The following is a 19695-nucleotide window of genomic DNA, read 5'->3' as shown; positions in this document are numbered from 1 at the left end:
AAAGAGACATAAAGCAAGATGTCAGTGCCTTGTGGTATAAGAATTCCACAGACAGCCCCTGTGTCCTCATCCAGAAAGGGCAGCAGTGCCAGTCCCATCCAGTGGCTCTTGCTGGCTCCGAGTCCAGCATCTCAGGTCCCTCAGGCTGATCGAGATATAGCTCCTTATGGTCCCCCAGCTTAGAGCCAAAGGATGCTTTCCTCCTCGCCAGTGTGCTTTGTAAGCGGTGTGGCTGGCAGAGCAGGAGACCACAGCGCACTTCTCACCAGGGCCTGGTGCCTGTGCCATCGCGGGACTCTTGCCCCGGCTGAGGTAGGGTGGGTGAGGTCCCATGGCCAGTTCTCCAGCCACCCGTGATCTAAGTTTGAGGGTGGAGGCTTCTTCATGATCCTGCATGGCCATGCCCTGTGTGGGCTAGGAGAGGAGAAGCGGGTAATCTAGATCCCTAGATTTCTCTTCTGGAAGCTGTCCTTTTGATTTCCATCCTCCCAGCTTCTTGCACAATGTTAACACAAACTAGACTCTCAGTGAGTAACCTGTTGCTTTAACATAGTGGGATGTGCATCAGCCACTGCCTGTGGGACCCAGGGCTAGGGTCTGCATCAGACTGTGGAGCCGGGAATGGGAGGGCACCAGGGGTGACCCCTGGACTTACCACCTGAAGGACCCAGAGGGTGGGACTGCCCATGTCTGCCTCAGGCAGCACAGCAGAAGCAGCTGCTCTAGGGAACTGATGAAGAATTCATTTTGAGGCATGGAATTAGAGGTGGTCATGGCCTGGAAGTCTCAGGATCAAAGGCCAGGGCCAGAGAGTTCAAGAGCTGGAGGGAAATGAGCCGTGGGGTGGGTGTGTGTACTGGTTAGATACCCAGTAGAAGAGCTCCGGGTGGTGACTGGACTGAGGCCAGGGAGGGGCTGGATGGAGAGTTCCCATCTTACCCTTCCTCAGTTTCCCCCCAACTCGGCTGACTCAGAGCCACTGATGTTTCAGCTCCAGACCCACTGGAAAAGCAGAACCATGGGAAAGCAGAGCTGAGACCTCTGGAGGGAGCAGGCCTGTGTGTCCTTGGTGCCCTTCTTCACAAAGGTGTGTCACGGGTGAAGGGTCTAACCTCGGAGGAGGGTTGGACTATCAGAAGTGATAGTCTGAGGAAGGGAGCAGTAGATGCATCTTTGAGGATGTCTAGCTCAATTTTGGAGAAGGAATTGGCAACCCACTCCAGTATTCTTGCCTGGAGAGTCCCAGGGACAGAGGAGCCTGGTGGGCCGCAGGCCATGGGGTTGCACAGAGTTGGACACGACTGAAGCAACTTAGCAGCAGCAGCAGCAGCTCAGTTTTGGAGAAGGAAATGGCAACCCACTCCAGTATTCTTGCCTGGAGAGTCCCAGGGACAGAGGAGCCTGGTGGGCTGCCGTCTGTGGGGTCACAATGAGTCGGACACGACTGAAGCGACTTAGCAGCAGCAGCAGCTCAGTTTTGAGGCCCCAAGAGGAACTTCCCTAGAGATGCTCTTCTACAACGTTCTTTGAGACCCCAAGGAAGCTTTGAATGAGGTGAGGAAAGCAGCAGAGGACAGTGTCAGAAGCAATCCTTCTTCTTTCTGGCACAAAGAGGTGCTCAGTGGAGCTTTTCTGAATAAACGGCTGGATGGATGAAGGAGTGCGTGGACTCAAGCATCCATAAAACGAATGAATGATCAGGTGATCTTTGGAACTTACAGAAGTGTGTCCCAGTGCCCTGTAGATGGGTGGCTTCTGATCAATATTTTTTGGGTGATGGGTGAATGTAGGATGAGGGCTTGGGGGTTTCCTGAGCCCACAGAGTGGCCATAAGTCCTAAATAAATAAGCATGGCATGGTTATTTCTCTCAGTTGACTTGCAGGATAATTCAGTAACATACTTTCCCCATGGGAGCTTCTGCAACTTTTTTTTTCTTATTTTAGCTTTTCCACCATCAACTGGAGGCTGATTTCCATTTCCCTGACCCCCAGGCTGAGAGGAAGCAGGGGGCAGAGTTAGCACCGTTCTTTCCCCAGGTGGGAAGGTCACAAAAGAACCCTCATTCTCACCCTCACAGTTGACAGCTTGGATCCTTCTAGCAATTCAAGGTTCAAGCTAGAACCTTCTCCCCCTCTCTCTCCTTCCCTCTTCCTCCTTCCTTCCCTCCTTCTCTTTCCTGAAATGGATTTGGAGTCCACCCCAAATGGATGAGGACTCCACCCCATCTGCCCAGCCCCGGGCATGGCACCAAATCAGAATACCACAGTGCAGCTGCTACATCCGTTGCCACCATCTAAGCCATGTGTGTGGCACAAGCCTGGGCCCAGTGGACCTGAGGAAACCTCCCTCACTGGTTCTGCCTCAGGGAGCTCAGGACCGGCTCCGAGGAGGCGGGAACCCTACAGAGAGGCAGCCCTGAAAAAGGCAGGCCCTCCCTGGAGCTCTAGGTTCTCAGGGGAACGTGGAGGCCTTGGGCTGCTGGTGGATGTCCCCCAGCATCACCTAACACATTGGTCTCCTCTCCGCAGGCCAAGCTGCCTTCCTGGGACCTTGAGACTAGGCCTAGAGACTAGGCCTCTAGAGACTAGGCCTGTGGCGGGATTCTCATGCAGGGGTTCTATCCCTGGACAACTCTCACCCACCTTCCTGCTGCCCCTGCAGGCCCACAGCTCCTGCCTGGTGGAATCGAGATGCACTCACAGTTGATGATATTTCTGGGCACTCTGGGGACCATCCGGCCAGCAGTGTGGCTCAAATAATGAGATGTCAGGATCCATCTACCCATCCATTCATCTCACATGTGTCCTTCCCCAGTGTCTTTCATGGGGGGACTTGGGAGCACAGAGCAGGGTGTGACTCAGAGGAGGGAGGCTGAGCCACAGCAACCGCCATCCATCACTTCCCAGCACTTAGCACCGGGGCCCCGGAGGTCTGACGTGGGCCGTTTCAGCAGCAAGCACGAGTCCCGGAGAAGATGCTTCACTGTCGGTGCATTGGCATCCTAGCAGCTCTGGCATCAGCCTGGGAGGGCCCGCCTGTCCTCACAGGTGGTCCTCTGGGCAGAACCTTGTCCAAGCCCTGGGTGTTTCACTGATCAGGCACCTCCTACATGCCTAGCCCCAGTGTCAGGCCCAAGTTCATACCTAGGAGACTGTCCATCTGACAGTTGCCTGGTGACCTCCAGCCTGGTTGGCAGTCCTCCCAGATGGTCCCCTTATCTTGGGGGAATCTGGTACCCTCCAAAGTGTCACCGTCTCCACATCCAGCAAAGAGCATTGGTCAAGAGTGTGGGCTTCCGAGTCAGAATGACCAGTTTGACTCCAGAAACCTGGGACTTACTAGCTCTGACCTTGAGCTGTTTTATTAATAGGTTTTTTTATTTTTATTTTTTGATATTGATTTATTTACTATTTTTGGTTGCACTGGGTCTCCATTGCTGCACTGGACTTTCTCTAACTGTGGCAAGTGGAGGCTACGCCTCCTTGCAGTGCTGGGGCTTCTCATTTCAGTGGGCTCTTGGCGCCCGAGCTTCAGTAGCTGCAGCACACAGGCTCAGTAGTTGCAGGGCACGGGCTTAGTTGATGCACAACATGTGGGATCCTTCTGGACCAGGGATCAAACCTGTGTCCCTTGCATTGGCAGGCAAACTCTGAACTACTGGACCACCAGGGAAGTCCAGTAGGCTTTACTTTTTAAGAGCAGTTTTAGGTACACAAAATTGAGTGGAAAGTACAGAGAGTTCCCAGATACTCCCTGCCCCCACATATGGGGGTACTGTCTCGAGCCTCAGTTTCCTCATCTGTACAATGGGGGAAATACTAATCTCCTGCTCAGGTACAAATGAGGTGGTGCTTGGCTCCCGCCTTGTCATAAGTACTTACCACGCAGTGGCTCCTTTGTCCGCTTGCCTGTGGCCCTTCTGATGCTGACCTTTGTCTCAGGTGACAGGAACGCCCTCCAGAGGCTTTGATGAGAAGGCGTACCTGGCAGCCAAGCAGCTGAAGCCTGGAGAGGACCCCTACAGGCAGCACGCCTTCAACCAGCTGGAGAGTGACAAGCTGAGCCCTGACCGGCCCATCCGGGACACCCGCCATTACAGGTGTGGCCTCTGTTGTGCTGGTGGAGAAGGAAAGATGGAGGGAAGCGCGGGCCCCAGCTGGCTTTTCTTTCAGTCACGTGGGTTTAAGAAAGGAGGACTATTCCCTCAGACTCAGTCCAGCTCCTGAGACATACAGACCCTTCCTATCTGTTATTTTCCTGGCTCCTCTTAGTGTCACTGACCTCCTGAGGGCCTGAGAGGCCCGAGGAGACCTCCTGGCCAGGCCACAGAGGCCCCTCAGTACCTCAGTCCGGAGTCCAAGCAAGAGTGACCGGCTAGGAGACCGGGGGGAGGTCCGCAGCGGGCGGGTGGGCCTGGCATTCCCGGTGCCCGGCTGGTGGTGCCCACGGGGCCGCCAGCCCTGCCTGCCCTGTGCAAACAGTAGAGTGCAGCGCACCGCCCCCACTGGCACCGCTTTCCTTCCTCTCTGCCTGCCCCCCTGCCTCCCCCTTCCTCAGCGACTCCCAGAAATGCTTCCCGGGCTTGCTCTTTGTTCTCCCGGGGAGGTAGGTGGGAGAGGCCCTAGACCAGGACCCCAGGGCCTGGAGGTTCCCCTGACCCAAATCTGGGCATTGAGGGGCTGCCCTGGATCCCCTCTGCCCTTCCCCCGATCCTCCCCTACTCTGAACTTTCTCGGGTGTTCACTAGGAATTCCTCTTGAGGCTACACACGTTTTAAAATGAGACTGCTCAAATCCAGGCCAGTGGTGGTTGGTGACGAAGGCCTCTCGTCTTGCCCCAGTGCTTCTGCCCAGCCTTCTCAGAAGCCTGAGATGGATCGGGGGTGCATGCGTGTGTGTGTGTGTGTGCACATGCATGTCTGTAGGGGCAGCAAAGGTGTTGGCGGTGGTGGGCAGGGCCTCCCCTGGCGGAGCCTGGGGTGTGGGGTGAGCCACGCTCTTCCCCTTCCAGGCCGCAGCTCCTGTTGGACCTCAGACTGTCAGGCCAGGTCCTGGTGCAGCCCTCAATCTAGGGAACCCCCTTGAGGGAGATCTTCCAACGACACCTAAGCTATGTGAGAAAGACCTACCAGCATTGCAGAGAAGACCCCACCAGCCCCAAACTCAAAGCACAGATGTGAGACAAACCTTTGCAGAGGCTCCTGGTCACTATGAGCCATACATTCCTATCAACACAGATACAAATCCCAGAGAAATGCAGGGTGGAAAGGGTTGAAGGGAGTGGGTGGGAGACGGTCAAGTCCACTGTCCAGATGGGGTGTGGGCAGGTTGGCCACCTTCAGGTGGAGAATGGGCATCGCTGTCCACATTCCTTCCTTCCTGGGCACTTAAGATTCAGTAGAGAACTGGGGCCCTAGAAGTCAATGCAGGGGACTGACCCCTTCTTCCAGGGCTCCCCGTCTCAGCAGACCAAGCCCCCTCCAGCCCCCAGATCCATAAGCCTCTGGGAGGGGAGGCGCTTGGAACGCCTGGCTTCCCGGGCAGAGGTGAACTTCTCCACCCCTCCTCCTCCCCCACACCCTGTCTCAAGGAGAATTATTTTAAGAGCTCACAGTTTCTCCTGTGGGGGTCCCAGGCTAGTGGAACTCCTGCCTGTCTGACCCTGTCTGCTCTGCTGGACAGGAAATGGGCCTGGGAATTTGGCCGTAAGCCGCTGTCAGTGGAATGAACGCCGTAATGAAAAAATGGTCGTGGCTGGAATAGTCAGGGAGCAATTGTAATAAAGAAGATTGCTATGAAAACCAGCTCTGCGGCTGCCTTCCCGCCAGCCCCAGGAGCACGAGTAAATGCATTCACAGACGCATTCTCAGAAATGACAGCGTGGAAGGCTGGCGGGGATGGATCGTTTTAATTCCCTTTCCAGAGGACAGGGGAGCCAGGGGGCCCAAAATGTGGTGTCTGGAGAAGGTGGGAGCACAGAGCTGCTGGGGGAGGGAGTGGGCTGGGGAACTGCCTTTGGTGTCTCCTCGGAGACTTCAGTTTACCCCCCAGGTGCCCCAGGGCCCATGGGAAGAGCGAGGGCACCCTACCTGCTGTCGCCAGCCTGGCTGTTCACGTTGGCAGAGAGTGGGAGGGATTCACGGGAGGGCAGGATGGGGGCAATTCCTCCCTAGATCCCACCAGATGTCAGGAGACAGGCGACGAGAAGGAAGAAGCTGCAGAGACAAAAGAAAGGCCATTTCGCCTCTTCTGCCCTCTGCCACTTCTTCCGTCTTGGCTGCTGCATCGGGCAGGGAGTTCTGTCGGTTGGTCCAGGCTGGTCCTGTCTGCGTGCCTACCCATGTCAGAGCCTCCCTTAGCACTTGAGTGACTGTGGGGCTCCGAGTGATCCTAGGACTTGGGTGAAGAGCCCCTGGGCCTGGGAAGTTCCCCCAGTCTGTGCTTTCCCTCCGGGGTCTCCAGGCTGGGCAGCCTGAGTGGGGTGGGCATGGGTGGGGCGGGGCAGGGCCTGCGCCCAGCCTCAGGGGCAGCAGGCTGGGCAGAGAGAAGCCTCAAGCCTGGATGTCCCCAGGATGTCCCACAGCTGCCCTCTGAGCTCTCTGCTCTCTTCTCAGTTGTCCATCCGTGTCCTACTCCTCGGACCTGCCGGCCACCAGCGTCATCATCACCTTCCACAACGAAGCCCGCTCTACGCTCCTGCGCACAGTGAAGAGGTGAGCCCTGCCTCACCCCTCATCTCAGTGGCGCTGCGCCCCCAGGCCTCAGGGATCTGCTGGGCCCGGCAAGGGAGGACACTGAGACTGAGCATGGTGGCCAGGCAGCGGGAAGACCGGTGGGCACTTGGGAGGGGGGTTTATGCCCTTCTGAGAAGCTGGGGTTAGTGAGTCAGGGTCAGGACCCAAGGAGTCCAACTGTTACTGAGATGCACGAACACAAGGTCAGGTCCCTGGGACACGGGCAGAAACACAGGGGCCAGGAGCTGATGGAGGCAAGGATGGAAGTGAGGCCTCAGGTGGATGGTGCTGGCCCAGGGGGTACCTGAGAGCAATTCAGAGAGAGTTACCCCTTATGTCCTCCTAAGGTTGGCCCTGTGGTTAAGTCTGACTTCTAATCACCTTGTTTCTTTAATGAACATAGATAAGAACAGGATTCGGAATGGAGTACCCAGTGGAATTCCAAGGATTAAAGAAGCTTGTGCTTTCTTCGGAGAAGGCAATGGCAAGCCACTCCAGTACTCTTGCCTAGAAAATCCTATGGGTGGAGGAGCCTGTAGGCTGCAGTCCATGGGGTCGCTAAGGGTCGGACACGACTGAGCGACTTCACTTTCACTTTCACACATTAGAGAAGGAAATGGCAACCCACTCCAGTGTTCTTGCCTGGAGAATCCCAGGGACGGGGGAGCCTGCTGGGTTTCCGTCTGTGGGGTCACACAGAGTCGTACACGACTGAAGAGACTTAGCAGCAGCAGCAGCAGTGCTTTCTTCATGGGGAGTGAAGGAAGAGGAGGGATGTTGGGAGGGAAAAGCTGGGGTGGGGGTGCTTTCTGAGAACACCCATCCTGACCCATCAGGTCAGAAGGAGCCTTGCCAGCTTTCCAAGCAGGCAACATCCAGGCCAGCAGGGGTTGCCCTCTGGCCTTGTTGCCATTGTTAAGCCCAGGCAGCCAGAGCAGCTATGGGTCCCGCCTGAACTAAATTAGGACAGTCCCCACCCACCACCTGGGTGAATCTCAAGTGCCCGAGGGTCCCAACAGCAGGGTCAGCGGGTGCTTGGAGGAGCCTGAGGAACATCCTGCCCCTCAGTCACTGACCAGGGCAAGAAGGGTTTGCTAGCAACTGCCCATGGCCAGTGTGCTGGCCCCCGAGGTGGGGGGTAAGGGAGTTGATGGTAGGAAGAAGGAAGTAGAAGGTGGCCCCTAAATCTGGGCTCATCTGTCTTGGTCACTACTCCAGCGTCCTGAACCGAACTCCTGCCAGCCTGATCCAGGAGATCATTCTAGTGGATGACTTCAGTTCAGATCGTAAGTATCCATCATCTTTTTTTGCACCACTTCACACCCCATTTCTCCAGAATGCTGAGGGAGGCACTCTTGAAATAGTCCTAGCCGTCGCAGGCTGACCTCTGCTCCTCACTGGGATCTTCAGTCTTTACTAAGTGCCTTTCCTGGCTCTGCTCCTTGGTGCCAAAGGAGTGGTGTTGCTTTGATGGGACACCAGTGAGATGACATCTTAAAAAATAAAACATCCGCAGCATCCTTCATTATCACAACTGCCATGTACAGAATATTGTCCCCACAAAATGGGCTTCCCAGGTGGTGCTCGTGGTAAAGAACCCACCTGCCAATGCAGGAGACACAAGAGAAGTGGGTTTGATCCCTGGGATGGGAAGATCCCCTGGAGGATAGCATGGCAAATCATTCCAGTATTCTTGCCTGGAGAATCCCATGGACAGAGGAGCCTGGCAGACCTCGGTTTATAGAGTTGCAAAGAGTCTAGCACGAGTGAAGCAACTTAACACACAATCTAGCTCAGAGGGTGTTGGACTGGAGAGGTTGTTGGTACTCTGTGGCACCCCTTGGGGGTTATGCCACAAGTACAGGCATTCCTCAGTCTGTCCTGGGAGTAGGGGATGGGAAGATGACCTGTCCCCAGTGGAGATGACCACACCTTGCCTTCCCCATCCCTTTCCCTGAGCCTGGTCAAACTATATGTGGTCTGATGTCCATATCTGAACAGTCTTGCTTCCTTCTCTCCACCCTCAGCCGAAGACTGTCTGCTGCTAACCAGGATCCCCAAGGTCAAGTGCCTACGCAATGACCGGCGGGAAGGTACGTCCTTGGATCCTGGGTGCTACTGTAGACCCATTTTGGTCTAGACTTCTGCTCCCTTTTGATGCCATGTTATACCAACCAGATGTAGTCTTGCTACATTCCTAGTGGCAAGACCAAGGTCTGGGGAAAGACCCTCCTGCTGTCTCGGAGCAGCCCTTATCACAGCATGACTGTAGGCAAGTAGCCCTACTTCTGGCTGCCTTAGTTATCTCTTCCGAGAAATGGGACTAATAATATACTCTTTCTGCCCTGCACAGTTATTGTAAGGATTAAATACTTTGAGAAAAGCACAGGGCAATATAGAGCAGATATACTTGGAGCATCAACTATGGCATAGGATTGTGCATGACACTGTAGGGAACACAAAAGAAGTATACACGTGGTCCCTGCCCTCAGAGAGCTTATCGTGGATTCCAAGGCTGGTGTAATTATGTGGGGGTAGGGAGCTGAAGGAGAAGGGAGTGATCTGGGAGGGAGCCTGGATTGGGTGAGGGGGTAGAGACAGATGAATGGGGCGCAAGAGAGCATTCTAGGCCCAGAGACTCTGAGCCAAGGCCAGTCAGGCCTGGGTACATGTAGTACTAACAGCCGCTTCCTGCCTTTCCTGCATTCTCATCTCTGCTCCCATTCTCACACTCAGTCCTCATAACAGCCCTTCATCCTGTTTTGCAGATAAAGAAGCTAGGGTTTAAGAAGGTTCAGTCATTTGCTGGAGAGATGAACTGAGGAGCCAGGATTCCACCCCAACTGGGGCACCCACACTCAGCACCTAGCCCCTTAACCTTCCTTTTCTTAGTCTCCCTTCCTGGGAGAATCAGACCTGGTCAGCACAGGGAAGAAGTGGGGGTGAGGACAGATGACGGAGGGCCCTGAAGCCAGAGAAAGGCATTTAGATTTGATAAAGCAGACAGACTGACTCCAGCATGTCTTAGTCTGGAAGACTCTCTGCAAGTCATACAGCATAGTGCAGCCAGGGGGGAGCACCCTGAGGTTCCTCCATGTTGAAGGGGAAAGGGTTTTGGTTTCTAGTTCTCCTTAGGTACCAAACCACACTTTATTGCCACTTCTGTTCAGTAAACTCCTGACTGTTCATCAGTGTGTCCCCAGAACCCAGTGTCTGGCCTCTACATGGCAGTGGGGTTGGGGAGGGGGTTGGCATTCAGAGGTTGATGGATGGGTGGATAAGAGAAAGGAAGAAAAAGGGAAGAAATCAGCAAATACGAAGAGAAGTTAAATCACAGTAACTCAGAGGAAACCTGAGCCCTAAGGGGCAAAGAGCCCTGAGCCTTTGAGGGGACAGCTGAGCAAACTGGCTGAGTCCCAGCCAGCACCACCATGTCCCTCCCACTTCAGGGCTGATCCGCTCCCGAGTTCGTGGGGCAGACGTGGCAGCAGCTGCCGTCCTCACTTTTTTGGACAGCCACTGCGAAGTGAACACGGAATGGCTGCAGCCCATGCTACAGCGAGTGAAGGAGGTAAGTCTCTCTGTCCCTCTGGACATGCCCACCATGTTCTTGGCATCGCGGGTGGGGAGGGTATGAACTCTCTGAGAGCTGGACAGGCAGAGTTGGAAACTAAGTAATCTGCTCCCTCCTGAGTGACTTCATTTGTGGGTGAGCCGTGGAGCTCCTTCTGCGAATGGGTGGTGTTGTTTTCCTCCTGAGTGAGTGATGGGGAGTGGAGGGTGGTGGGTGAGACTGGGAAGCCTTCAAAGGAGGGAGGAGAGGACATTCTCAAGCAGAGGGCCTTCCCATGTGCCCACTGTTCTTTAGAATGGGGAGGATTTGAACACATGGAACCAAGGATGATGTGATTACAACTCAACCATAAAAGACAGAGAACTCAATTTTAAAATGGGCAAAGTATTTGAATGGATGTTTCTTCAAGGAAGATAGACAAATGGTCAACAAGCATGAGAAGAGATGCTCAACATTAAGTCATTAGGGAAATGCACGTTAAAACCATCGTAAGATACTACTTGATACCTCCTAGGAGGGCTCATCAAAGGATGGACAGTACAACTGCTGGTGAGGATGTGGATAAATAGGAGCCTTTGTGCATTGCTGGTGGGAATGTCAAATGGCAGCCACTTTGAAAAACAGACAGTTCTTCAAAAGTTTAAACATAGAGTTACTATATGACCCAGAAATTCCTCTCTTAGGTATATACTCAAGAGAAATGAAAATATACCCCATACACAAGCTTGTATACAAGTGTTCAGAGCAGTGTTATTCCAAATAGGCAAAACATGAAACAAACTGATGTCTATCGACTCATAAATGGGTAAACAGAATGTGATACAGCCATACAATGGGATACTATTCAGCCATAAGAAAGGAATAAAGTGCTGATACACGTTATAGTATGGATGAACTTTGAAAACTATGCTCAGTGAAAGAAGCTGGTCACAAAAGGCTATAAATTATATGATTCCATTTATATGAGATGTCCAGAGTAAACAAATCTGAGGAAATACCAAGTGGATTAGTGGTTGTCAGGAGCTGGAGGGAGGGGAATGGGGGAGTAACTGCTAGTGGGTACAGGGTTTCTTACTGGGGTGATTAAAGTATTCTGGATTTAGATGGTGGTGATGGAGAAGACTCTTGAGAGTCCCTTGGACTGCAAGGAAATCCAACCAGTCCATTCTAAAGGAGATCAGTCCTGGGTGTTCATTGGAAGGACTGATGCTAAAGCTGAAACTCCAATTCTTTGGCCACCTCATGCAAAGAGTTGATTCACTGGAAAAGATTCTGATGCTGGGAGGGATTGGGGGCAGGAGGATAAGGGGACGACAAAGAATGAGATGGCTGGATGGCATCACCGACTCGATGGACATGAGTTTGAGTGAACTCCGGGAGTTGGTGATGGACAGGGAGGCCTGGCGTGCTGTGATTCATGGGGTCGCGGAGAGTCGAACATGACTGAGCGACTGAACTGAACTGAACTGAACTGATGGTGACATGACCCTGTGAATACACTACAAACCACAGAACTGTACACTTTTAAATGGTGAATTTTATAGTATATCAGTTATATCTAATAAAATTATTATATAATGTGAATTATATCTCCATATGAAAACAAGTCTATAAAAAGGATAGAGTGAGGCCCCCACGAACGCTGTGAGACCATGGATGGTCTCCTGTGGTCTGCCACGTCCGACATTTTGGTCACCCTAAAACGGGGTGTGAACTGAGGGACTCAAAGTTGCAGACAAGAGCATTTTGAGGGTCAGTGCAGACAGAGAAGAAAGAAGAGGCTCTGTTCCTTGTCCCTCCATGGAGGGAGAAAAGAAGAGAGTAGACATCCTGCTGATGAAGGGCAGTTAAGTTTTGCACGTGGTATATGATAAAATCTACCATAACCACTACTCTCCACATCCCCCACCTCAGGAAAAAACCCTTTAGTAAAATTGGCATTACCCACCAATATTTTGGAGGTGGATTTGTGTCTAGGAGGTGATGAAGGGAGTATGAGTCTGACCTTGAAGTGGAGGTGGCAGGAGAGGAGTGCCACCCCGGTTCCCCAGGGACTGCAACAGGGTCACTAACCTCAAGCTGCTGGTGGTCCAGTTGGGAAGACTCAACCCCAACATGTACAAAGGTGGACGACAATTAGTGAAACAACAGCTCAAACAAGCAACAGCAAAGCCACCTCAGGCAACATCTGATTCGTTGTCCCAGGAATTGTCTGCACTGAAATTGTGAGAGCAGCTTAAAAAGAGGAAGAAGTCCTCCGCCTGCAGCAATCAGGGAGGGCTTCACTGAGGAGGTGAGATCCCAGCAGGGCTCAACATGGTGTTAGAGGAAGAGGCTGGGAGAGCATTGTGCCCCTGAGTCCCAAGTGGGACCTTCTGTGAGCCTGGTGTGGTGATGCAGGAGAGCTCCTGGGAGCCTGACATGTCCTGCAGGAGGTGCTGAGTACCTCATGCCTTGACGGAACTTCCCCAAACAGGCAGTTGGGGCTTTTTTCACAGAGTCCCTGACCTCACGCCACCTCATGTGTCCTCCCCTAGGACCACACCCGCGTGGTGAGCCCCATCATTGATGTCATCAGCCTGGATAATTTCGCTTACCTTGCTGCATCTGCTGACCTTCGTGGAGGTAGGTCCAGAGCATATCCAGAAAACGAGACAGCGTCTCCCTGCCCTTTACCTCCAGAAAATGAAAGGAGATTGTAGAGTGCTGTGGAGTTGGGGATGAAGGACCAGAGCTGGTTGGAGGCTCCCGGCATGATGAGGGCAGAGTCAAGCTAGTCTCTAGTCTTTCCCTGCCCCCAAACTGACACATCCTTCTCAAATACAGCTAGCCCAGGGAGGATGGGCACAAGTCCTGGCAGAAGAACATGATATGACAACTATCTTGGGAGTGGGGAAGGGGGAACCCTCAACTTTGCATGGATCCCTGACTTGTACCCCCCAAAATGGTGTAGACCTGGCTGAATACAGTGTCTGTTAACCACATTTAGCTATTGAACTCCTGAAATGTGACTCCATTTTCAGTGTGAATTGAGATGTGCGGTAAGATAAAATACACACCAGGTTTTGAAGACTTAGTTTGAAAGAATCTAAAAAATCTCATTAGTAACTTTTTGTATTCATTATGAATATGATCATCAGTTTGAAATGATAGTATTTTGGATGATCTTGCATTAAAAATATATTATTCAAATTAATTTCATATGTCCTTACTTTTAGATATGGCTACTAGAAAAATTTAAATTGCATATGTGGCTTGCATCTCCAGCTTGCAAAGTGTTTCTTTTGGACAGCTCTGATCTAGGCTTTAGAGCCATGCTGTACAATACAGTAGACAGTAGCCACTTTGGGCTATGTACATTTAAGTTAATTAAAATTAAGTAAAATCCAAAACTCAGTTCCTAAGTTGCCCAGCAGCACATTAAGTGCTCAATAACCACATGTGACTTGCGTCCCCCATGTTGGACAGGGCAGATGTAGGACACTTCCATCAACGCAGCAAGTTCTACTGGGCAAGCGGCTCCAGAGAATCTGTGGCCAGGAGCTAAGGAGCAGAGTGGATTTCCTCTCTGGGGCTCAGATTTCCGATGGACACAGTCATCAGTTAGATGATGAGGATGAATGGGAGGGAGTCAGGCATTGCTGTTCTCCCAGCACTTGCTGTTCTCCCACCTGGAATTCCCTTTTCCCGATCAGTCCTTCATTTAGGTTTCTACTCCTATGTCACCTCATCGGAGAGTCTTTCCTGGCTAGCCTTATTAGAATAGCATGGACATGTCTCCTGTCTTTTCTTTCTTTCTTTTGTTTTTTTAGCACTTTCACCCCCAACTGACATATTTTCCATTTATTGATTTATCTCTGTAAGTCTTTGTCTCACCCAGTAGATTGAAACTCCATGAGGACAGGGATCTGTCTTCTTCTGAATGAAGGAATGACTATACCAGTCACCCAGGGCCCTCTGCGAGCTGGGTTCTGATCAGGAGAGACTCTCGGGGGCAGAATGAGGGGACAGGAGCTCTAAGCTCCATCCTCACCCCACTTTGACCCTTAGGATTCGACTGGAGCCTGCATTTCAAGTGGGAGCAGATCCCCCTGGAGCAGAAGATTGCCCGGACAGACCCCACCAAGCCCATAAGGTCAGAGCTGCTGTGGGTTCTGGGGAGATCCCTCCCTTCCCTGAGTCAGAGACTTTGGAGGCTGCTGGGGGCCGGTTCAGTCACCAGGGCTCCGAGAGGTGCACGATCTAAGGGCTGACTCTGTTCTGAGCCCTGGGGAGAGAGATCATAGACCAAAGGACAGGCCAGACATCCAGCCCCAGGGCCTCTGCAAGTGGGCGATCGTAGGGTAAATGGCCTGAGCCCTGGGGCCATCTACAGGGGCTCAGATTCTCTAGTTAATGTGTTACCTCTTTCCTCTCCTTGCTCCCAGGACGCCTGTCATAGCTGGAGGAATCTTCGTGATTGACAAGTCCTGGTTTAACCACTTGGGAAAGTATGATGCTCAGATGGACATCTGGGGGGGAGAAAATTTTGGTAAGTTGGGGAATAACCACAATAACCATAGTAGGCAAACCCAGATTGAGTGTTTTCTATGTGTAAGGCCCTAAGGACTTTATACACATTGACTACTTAAATTCTCACAACGAATCTCTGAAGTACCATTCTAGGTAAACTGAGGCACAGAGAGGTTAGGTAATTTGTCCAGAGCCACATATCTAGTAAACAGAGATGAGGTGGTCAGGGAGAACCTGTGGCCACGTGGCTAGACATGTGTGGAGGAACTACATGGCTGCTTCCCTACCAGAAACGCTGAAGGAGAGGTGGTGTGCAGTAGAGGGTGATGGCTCAACATAAGTAATAGGGTCAGACCCTATTACTGGGGCAAACCCTGGCCCTACCACCTACAAGTGGTTTGGCTCTTGGTAAGTGAAAGCCTCTCCGAGCCTCAGTTTCCCCAAGAGGCTGTCATGAGCACTAAGGAAGAGGAGGGATAAAGATACTGGTGGCCTTTATTATTACTTATGAAGCCATAGGGCTTCCCAGGTGGCTCAGTGGTGAAGAATCCGCTTGCTAAGAGATGCTTAGCAGAGATGCTAAGAAACTAGGGTTCGATCCCTGGGTTGAGAAGATCCCCTGGAGCAGGAAATGGCAACCTGCTCCAGTATTCTTGCCTGGAGAATCCCGGGGACAGTTACAGTTCATGGAGTCGCAAAGAGTTGGACATGACTGAGCACATGCGCGCGCACACACACACATACACGATACCATAGGAACCCTTTAGCCCCACAAGGAAAGAGAAGAGCCAGTGAACCTCAAGGGTTGCTGGTGAGGTTCATGAGACAGGCTGGATACAGATGGAACACTTGCTGTAGGGGTTTTTTGAAAGGGCCTGTTTACATGGTGTGGACAAGTTATAGGGAATCACGGGGACAGGGTAGGGCTAGGCGCGTGACTTCTGGGAGGTGCAGGTCTGAAAGATGGGCACAGAGCACTCCCCAGTACAGGCTATGGTCTTGGGGTACCTGCAGTCAGCCCACGCACCAGGTGGAAGTTGTCAGGGGATGAACAGCCACCCTCACTCTCCCCCTGACTGCAGGCTGAACCTGTCCTAACTCAGGAAGGAAGCCAAGGGGTGTGGCCCACACAGTAGCCTCCCAGATGAAGAGCAGGGTGGAATAGGGCAGAGAACAGTCCCAGAGGTTCTCCAGGAGCTGGAGGGAGGGGTACCAAGAAGCCCATAAAAGACAAAGGCCTGTCCTTGCTCTTCCTGGACCCACTCAGTCCTTTGCAGAGCCTTTCCCACTGCTTCCCTTTTCATCCTGACCCGGTTTTTTGAGAAGTAAACAGTCCAGTATCTCACCCATCTGCTAGGTGGGCAAACTGACCTTCCAGATCTCAGTCAGGAAGCGCCACGTCTGATAGGTGTAGGATAAGCACCTTTACTGGAGGGATCACTTCAGTGTGGTGAGGTGTGATCCAGGTCACGGTCTGTGCTTCTGGGCTGGGAGGACCAGGTCTTTCTTCCCTCTCAGACTGGGACAGGGGGCAGACGGGCAGTGGGGCTTTGACTCAGAACCAGCTGGAGTGGGAAGAGGCATGGGATTTTCTCCCCTTTGTAACTTACTCTTGGCAACGGTTTCTAGGCAGGCATTCGGAGGAGTCAATGCTGGGAACTGGGGTGCAGTGACCCCTCCATTCTGACCTCCTTTCATCTATTTTGGGCCAAAGTGACCTCTTTTGTGTCCTTGGTCTCAGCCATAAGGGAGCTTTGGCAAAGCCGGTTTCCTGTAAAGTCTCAGAGAGCTGAGAAACTAAGGATCTCTGCTGCGTCCAGCGGTCTTTTTCTTTTTCCCTTCCTTCTTTTTTTTTTTTTAAAAGGCTGGGGCCTGACAGAGAAACAAGTAAATGATCAAATAGCTAACTTTTAACTCTGCCTGAGGCCAGGGTTCAGTGGTTGGGGGAACTTGAAAGGTGAACCATGCAGTGGTTCTAGGGAAGGTTTTGTTTCTTCGAAGAAATTCAAAGAAATTCCCAGGCTAGCCCTGTAGCTCAGACATTCAACTGCTGGGACCAGTTTTGAGCCAGGAGACTCCACCGCTGGTGGGTTTGGGCCTTTTGTTCTGTTCCTTTGTGGAAGGAAGGGAGGTGCCTAACAGAGACTTCTTCCTGTTTCCCCTGAGATAGCCAAATCCAGGCAGGCGCTCAGAGGCCACCCTGAATGGGGCTGGCAAATGTGTAAACCTTGGGATTCTCATTAGACATCCTTTTAAAGTTGCATCAGATCATGTTACTCTGCTGCTGAAGACCCCACAAGGGCTCCCATATCACTCAGAGCAAAACCCAAAGTCCTCAGACCATCTACCCTTCCCCCACAAGACACTCCACCAACCTCTCCCTCACTCCCACCGACTGCAAGGATCGGTGTCCTTGCTGGTCCCTCTGCCTGCAGTGCTTGTCCCCAAGAGCCACATGACTCTTCCTCCCCTCCTCAGGCCTCAGCGCAGCTGTCTCCTCTCATGGAAAACATCCCTAATCAACCTCACTAAAATCGTGGCCCCACCCCCAACTCCACTCATCGTCCGCAGTTTTCCTGCCTGCTCCGTCCTCTTCATTGTGCTTATTACCATCGGACAGATACTATGGGCTCAGTGGTAAAGAATCTGCCAGTGCAGGTGACACACAGGAGCCAGTGTTCGATCCCTGGGTCGGGAAGATCCCCTGGAGGAGGAAATGGCAACCCATTCCAGGATTCTTGCCTGGGAAATCCCATGGACAGAAGAGCCTGGAGGGTTATAGTCCATGCGGCTGCAAAGAGTCGGACACAACTAGACCATGTATGCTGCTCATTTTCTTGACTACTTGCATTTTTGTTTCTTATTTTACTGAGTTCTTGTCTTCTCTCACTAGAGTGTGAGGGATTCTAGAATAGTATCTGATGGGTCGTAATAGGTCTTTGGTAAAAATCTGCTGAATATACTAAAGAATCTGGTTCAAATAATGGGACTTGCTGAACAAAGTATGGACTTTACATTACGGTTCTGCAACTGAGTGTGGGGGTGACCTCAGAGAGGTTATTTAACGTCTTTGAGCTTCATAGTCCTTATTAAAAACACAAGGATCGTAACACCAATGTCATATGGTAGCTGTGAGAATTAGACATCAGCCATAAAGAGCACAGAGTGCTCAGTAAATGCATGATGGTTAACTGCTTTTGTTGTTGCCATTGTTGCTAGTAATGACAATAAGGAAACAATAATATGAAAATATGGGGTATGTGGGATAAAAGTGAAAGTTGCTCAGTTATGTCCAACTCTTTGTGACCCCATGTCCTGTGCAGTCCATGGAATTCTCCAGGCCAGGATACTGGAGTGGGTAGCCTTTCCTTTCTCCAGGGGATCTTCCCAACCCAGGGATCGAACCTGTCTCCCGCACTGCGGGTGGATTCTTTACCAGCTGAGCCACAAGGGAAGCCCAAGAATACTGGAGTGGGTAACCTATCCCTTCTCCAGCAGATCTTCCCCATCCAGGAATTGAAGCGGAGTCTCCTGCATTGCGGGCGGATTCTTTACCGACTGAGCTACCAGGGAAGCCCTAACTATTAATAGCGTAACAAAGTTAGCCTGGAAGAAATGGGACTAGAATGCAGATCTTCTGTCTCCAGTTCTGAGTCTCAGTTGCTGAACCTGTTGCGGAACTCTGACCAGGAGAGAGGCCTGGCAGCAGGTAGACCTAGAGAAGCCCATTAATATAGCCAGCCCTGAAGGCGGGTCCACATATGCCAAATGTCCAGTCCTGGTCCTAGGACCATATCAGGAAGTTGCCTGGTGCACACAGGCTGGCCAGGAGGTAGTCCTGAGTCCTCTGCTCCCTGCTCTGCTAGTCACTAGGAGGGCTCCAAGCAGCTGTGCCAAGTGAGAGCCCCCAGACCTGACCAGGGGCCACGAGTGTCCTTACAGCCACCTGGGGAGTAGGAAGAGGGACCAAGGCTGGAACTCATGAAAAGTGGTCTTTCCTTTTTCAAAAAATTAAAAACAAACAAACAAAAACAATGCTGTGGATATTCTGGGACGAGAGAGGTGTTTTAATGTCACAGGATGTCCAACTGTAGGGTTAAAATGAAAGAGAGGAAGAAATCAGAGGAGATTATGTGAGGTTCAGCCAGCTACCAAGGTGGATCCTTGCCAGAAGTTGACAGAAGGACTGTTGAGTGGAGAACGGAGTGAGAAATTGTGACATCCCCTTCTGGGGGGCAGGATGACCACTGATAGCATCTCCTAGCTCTACTAGGGACCGGTCATCTGTGAGAGTTCCTTCAGTGTCACCACCACCAACAGAAAGTGTGTCTCAGTAGGGCCAACGCATGCGCGTGTGTGTGCTAAGTCGCTTCAGTCATGTGTAACTTTTCGTGACACTAGGGACTGTAGCCCACCAGGCTCCTCTGTCCCTGGGATTCTCCAGGCAAGAATACTGGAATGGGTTGCCATGCCTTCCTCCAGGGGACCTTCCCAACCCAGGGATCAAACCTGTGTCTCTTATGTCTCCTGCATTGGCAGGTGGGTTCTTTACCACTAGGACCACCGGGGAAGCCCCCAGTAGGGCCAGTGGTAGCTGTAAATGGAGACCACGAGGGCGGTCTGGGCCAGCCAGAAAAATGCCAACTGGAGCAGCCTTTCATTTGCTTGGGGCTGGTTTTCTAGCCTGTCAGTTCTGACAAGCAGCTGTGTTCATCCTTGGCTCCTGTCTGGATGGGCCTTTCTAGGCAGAGGCTGGAAATAACTGATGCCACCTTTGATTCGGTGTTCCTTCACAACCTTTCCTGTTGCTCTGCTAGGGCTTGGATGCGGGGAATGCGTGAGGTGTGTGCGGGGGGTGTGTGTGTGGGATGTGTG

General features: G+C 52.1%; 1 protein-coding gene across 2 annotated transcripts in view; it reads left to right on the top strand.

The window, feature by feature from the left end:
• GALNT16 (polypeptide N-acetylgalactosaminyltransferase 16) overlaps window positions 1-19695 on the top strand; it is a 103758-nt gene that overhangs the window by 68528 nt on the left and 15535 nt on the right. For both annotated transcript variants that reach the window (XM_055435950.2, XM_055435949.2), the window contains exons 3-10: window positions 3943-4100; window positions 6615-6713; window positions 7953-8020; window positions 8762-8827; window positions 10184-10305; window positions 12846-12933; window positions 14359-14443; window positions 14736-14839. In XM_055435950.2, the coding sequence (XP_055291925.1) occupies window positions 3943-4100; window positions 6615-6713; window positions 7953-8020; window positions 8762-8827; window positions 10184-10305; window positions 12846-12933; window positions 14359-14443; window positions 14736-14839 (790 nt within the window). The remainder of the gene's footprint in view (window positions 1-3942; window positions 4101-6614; window positions 6714-7952; window positions 8021-8761; window positions 8828-10183; window positions 10306-12845; window positions 12934-14358; window positions 14444-14735; window positions 14840-19695) is intronic.

This window comes from Moschus berezovskii, chromosome 9, assembly GCF_049115385.1.
Source record: "Moschus berezovskii isolate FMDL1 chromosome 9, NW_MosBer_1.0, whole genome shotgun sequence".
Classification (NCBI taxonomy): Eukaryota; Metazoa; Chordata; class Mammalia; order Artiodactyla; family Moschidae; genus Moschus; species Moschus berezovskii.
The sequence above is the reverse complement of the archived record's forward strand: the minus strand, read 5'-3'. Positions and strand labels throughout refer to the sequence as shown.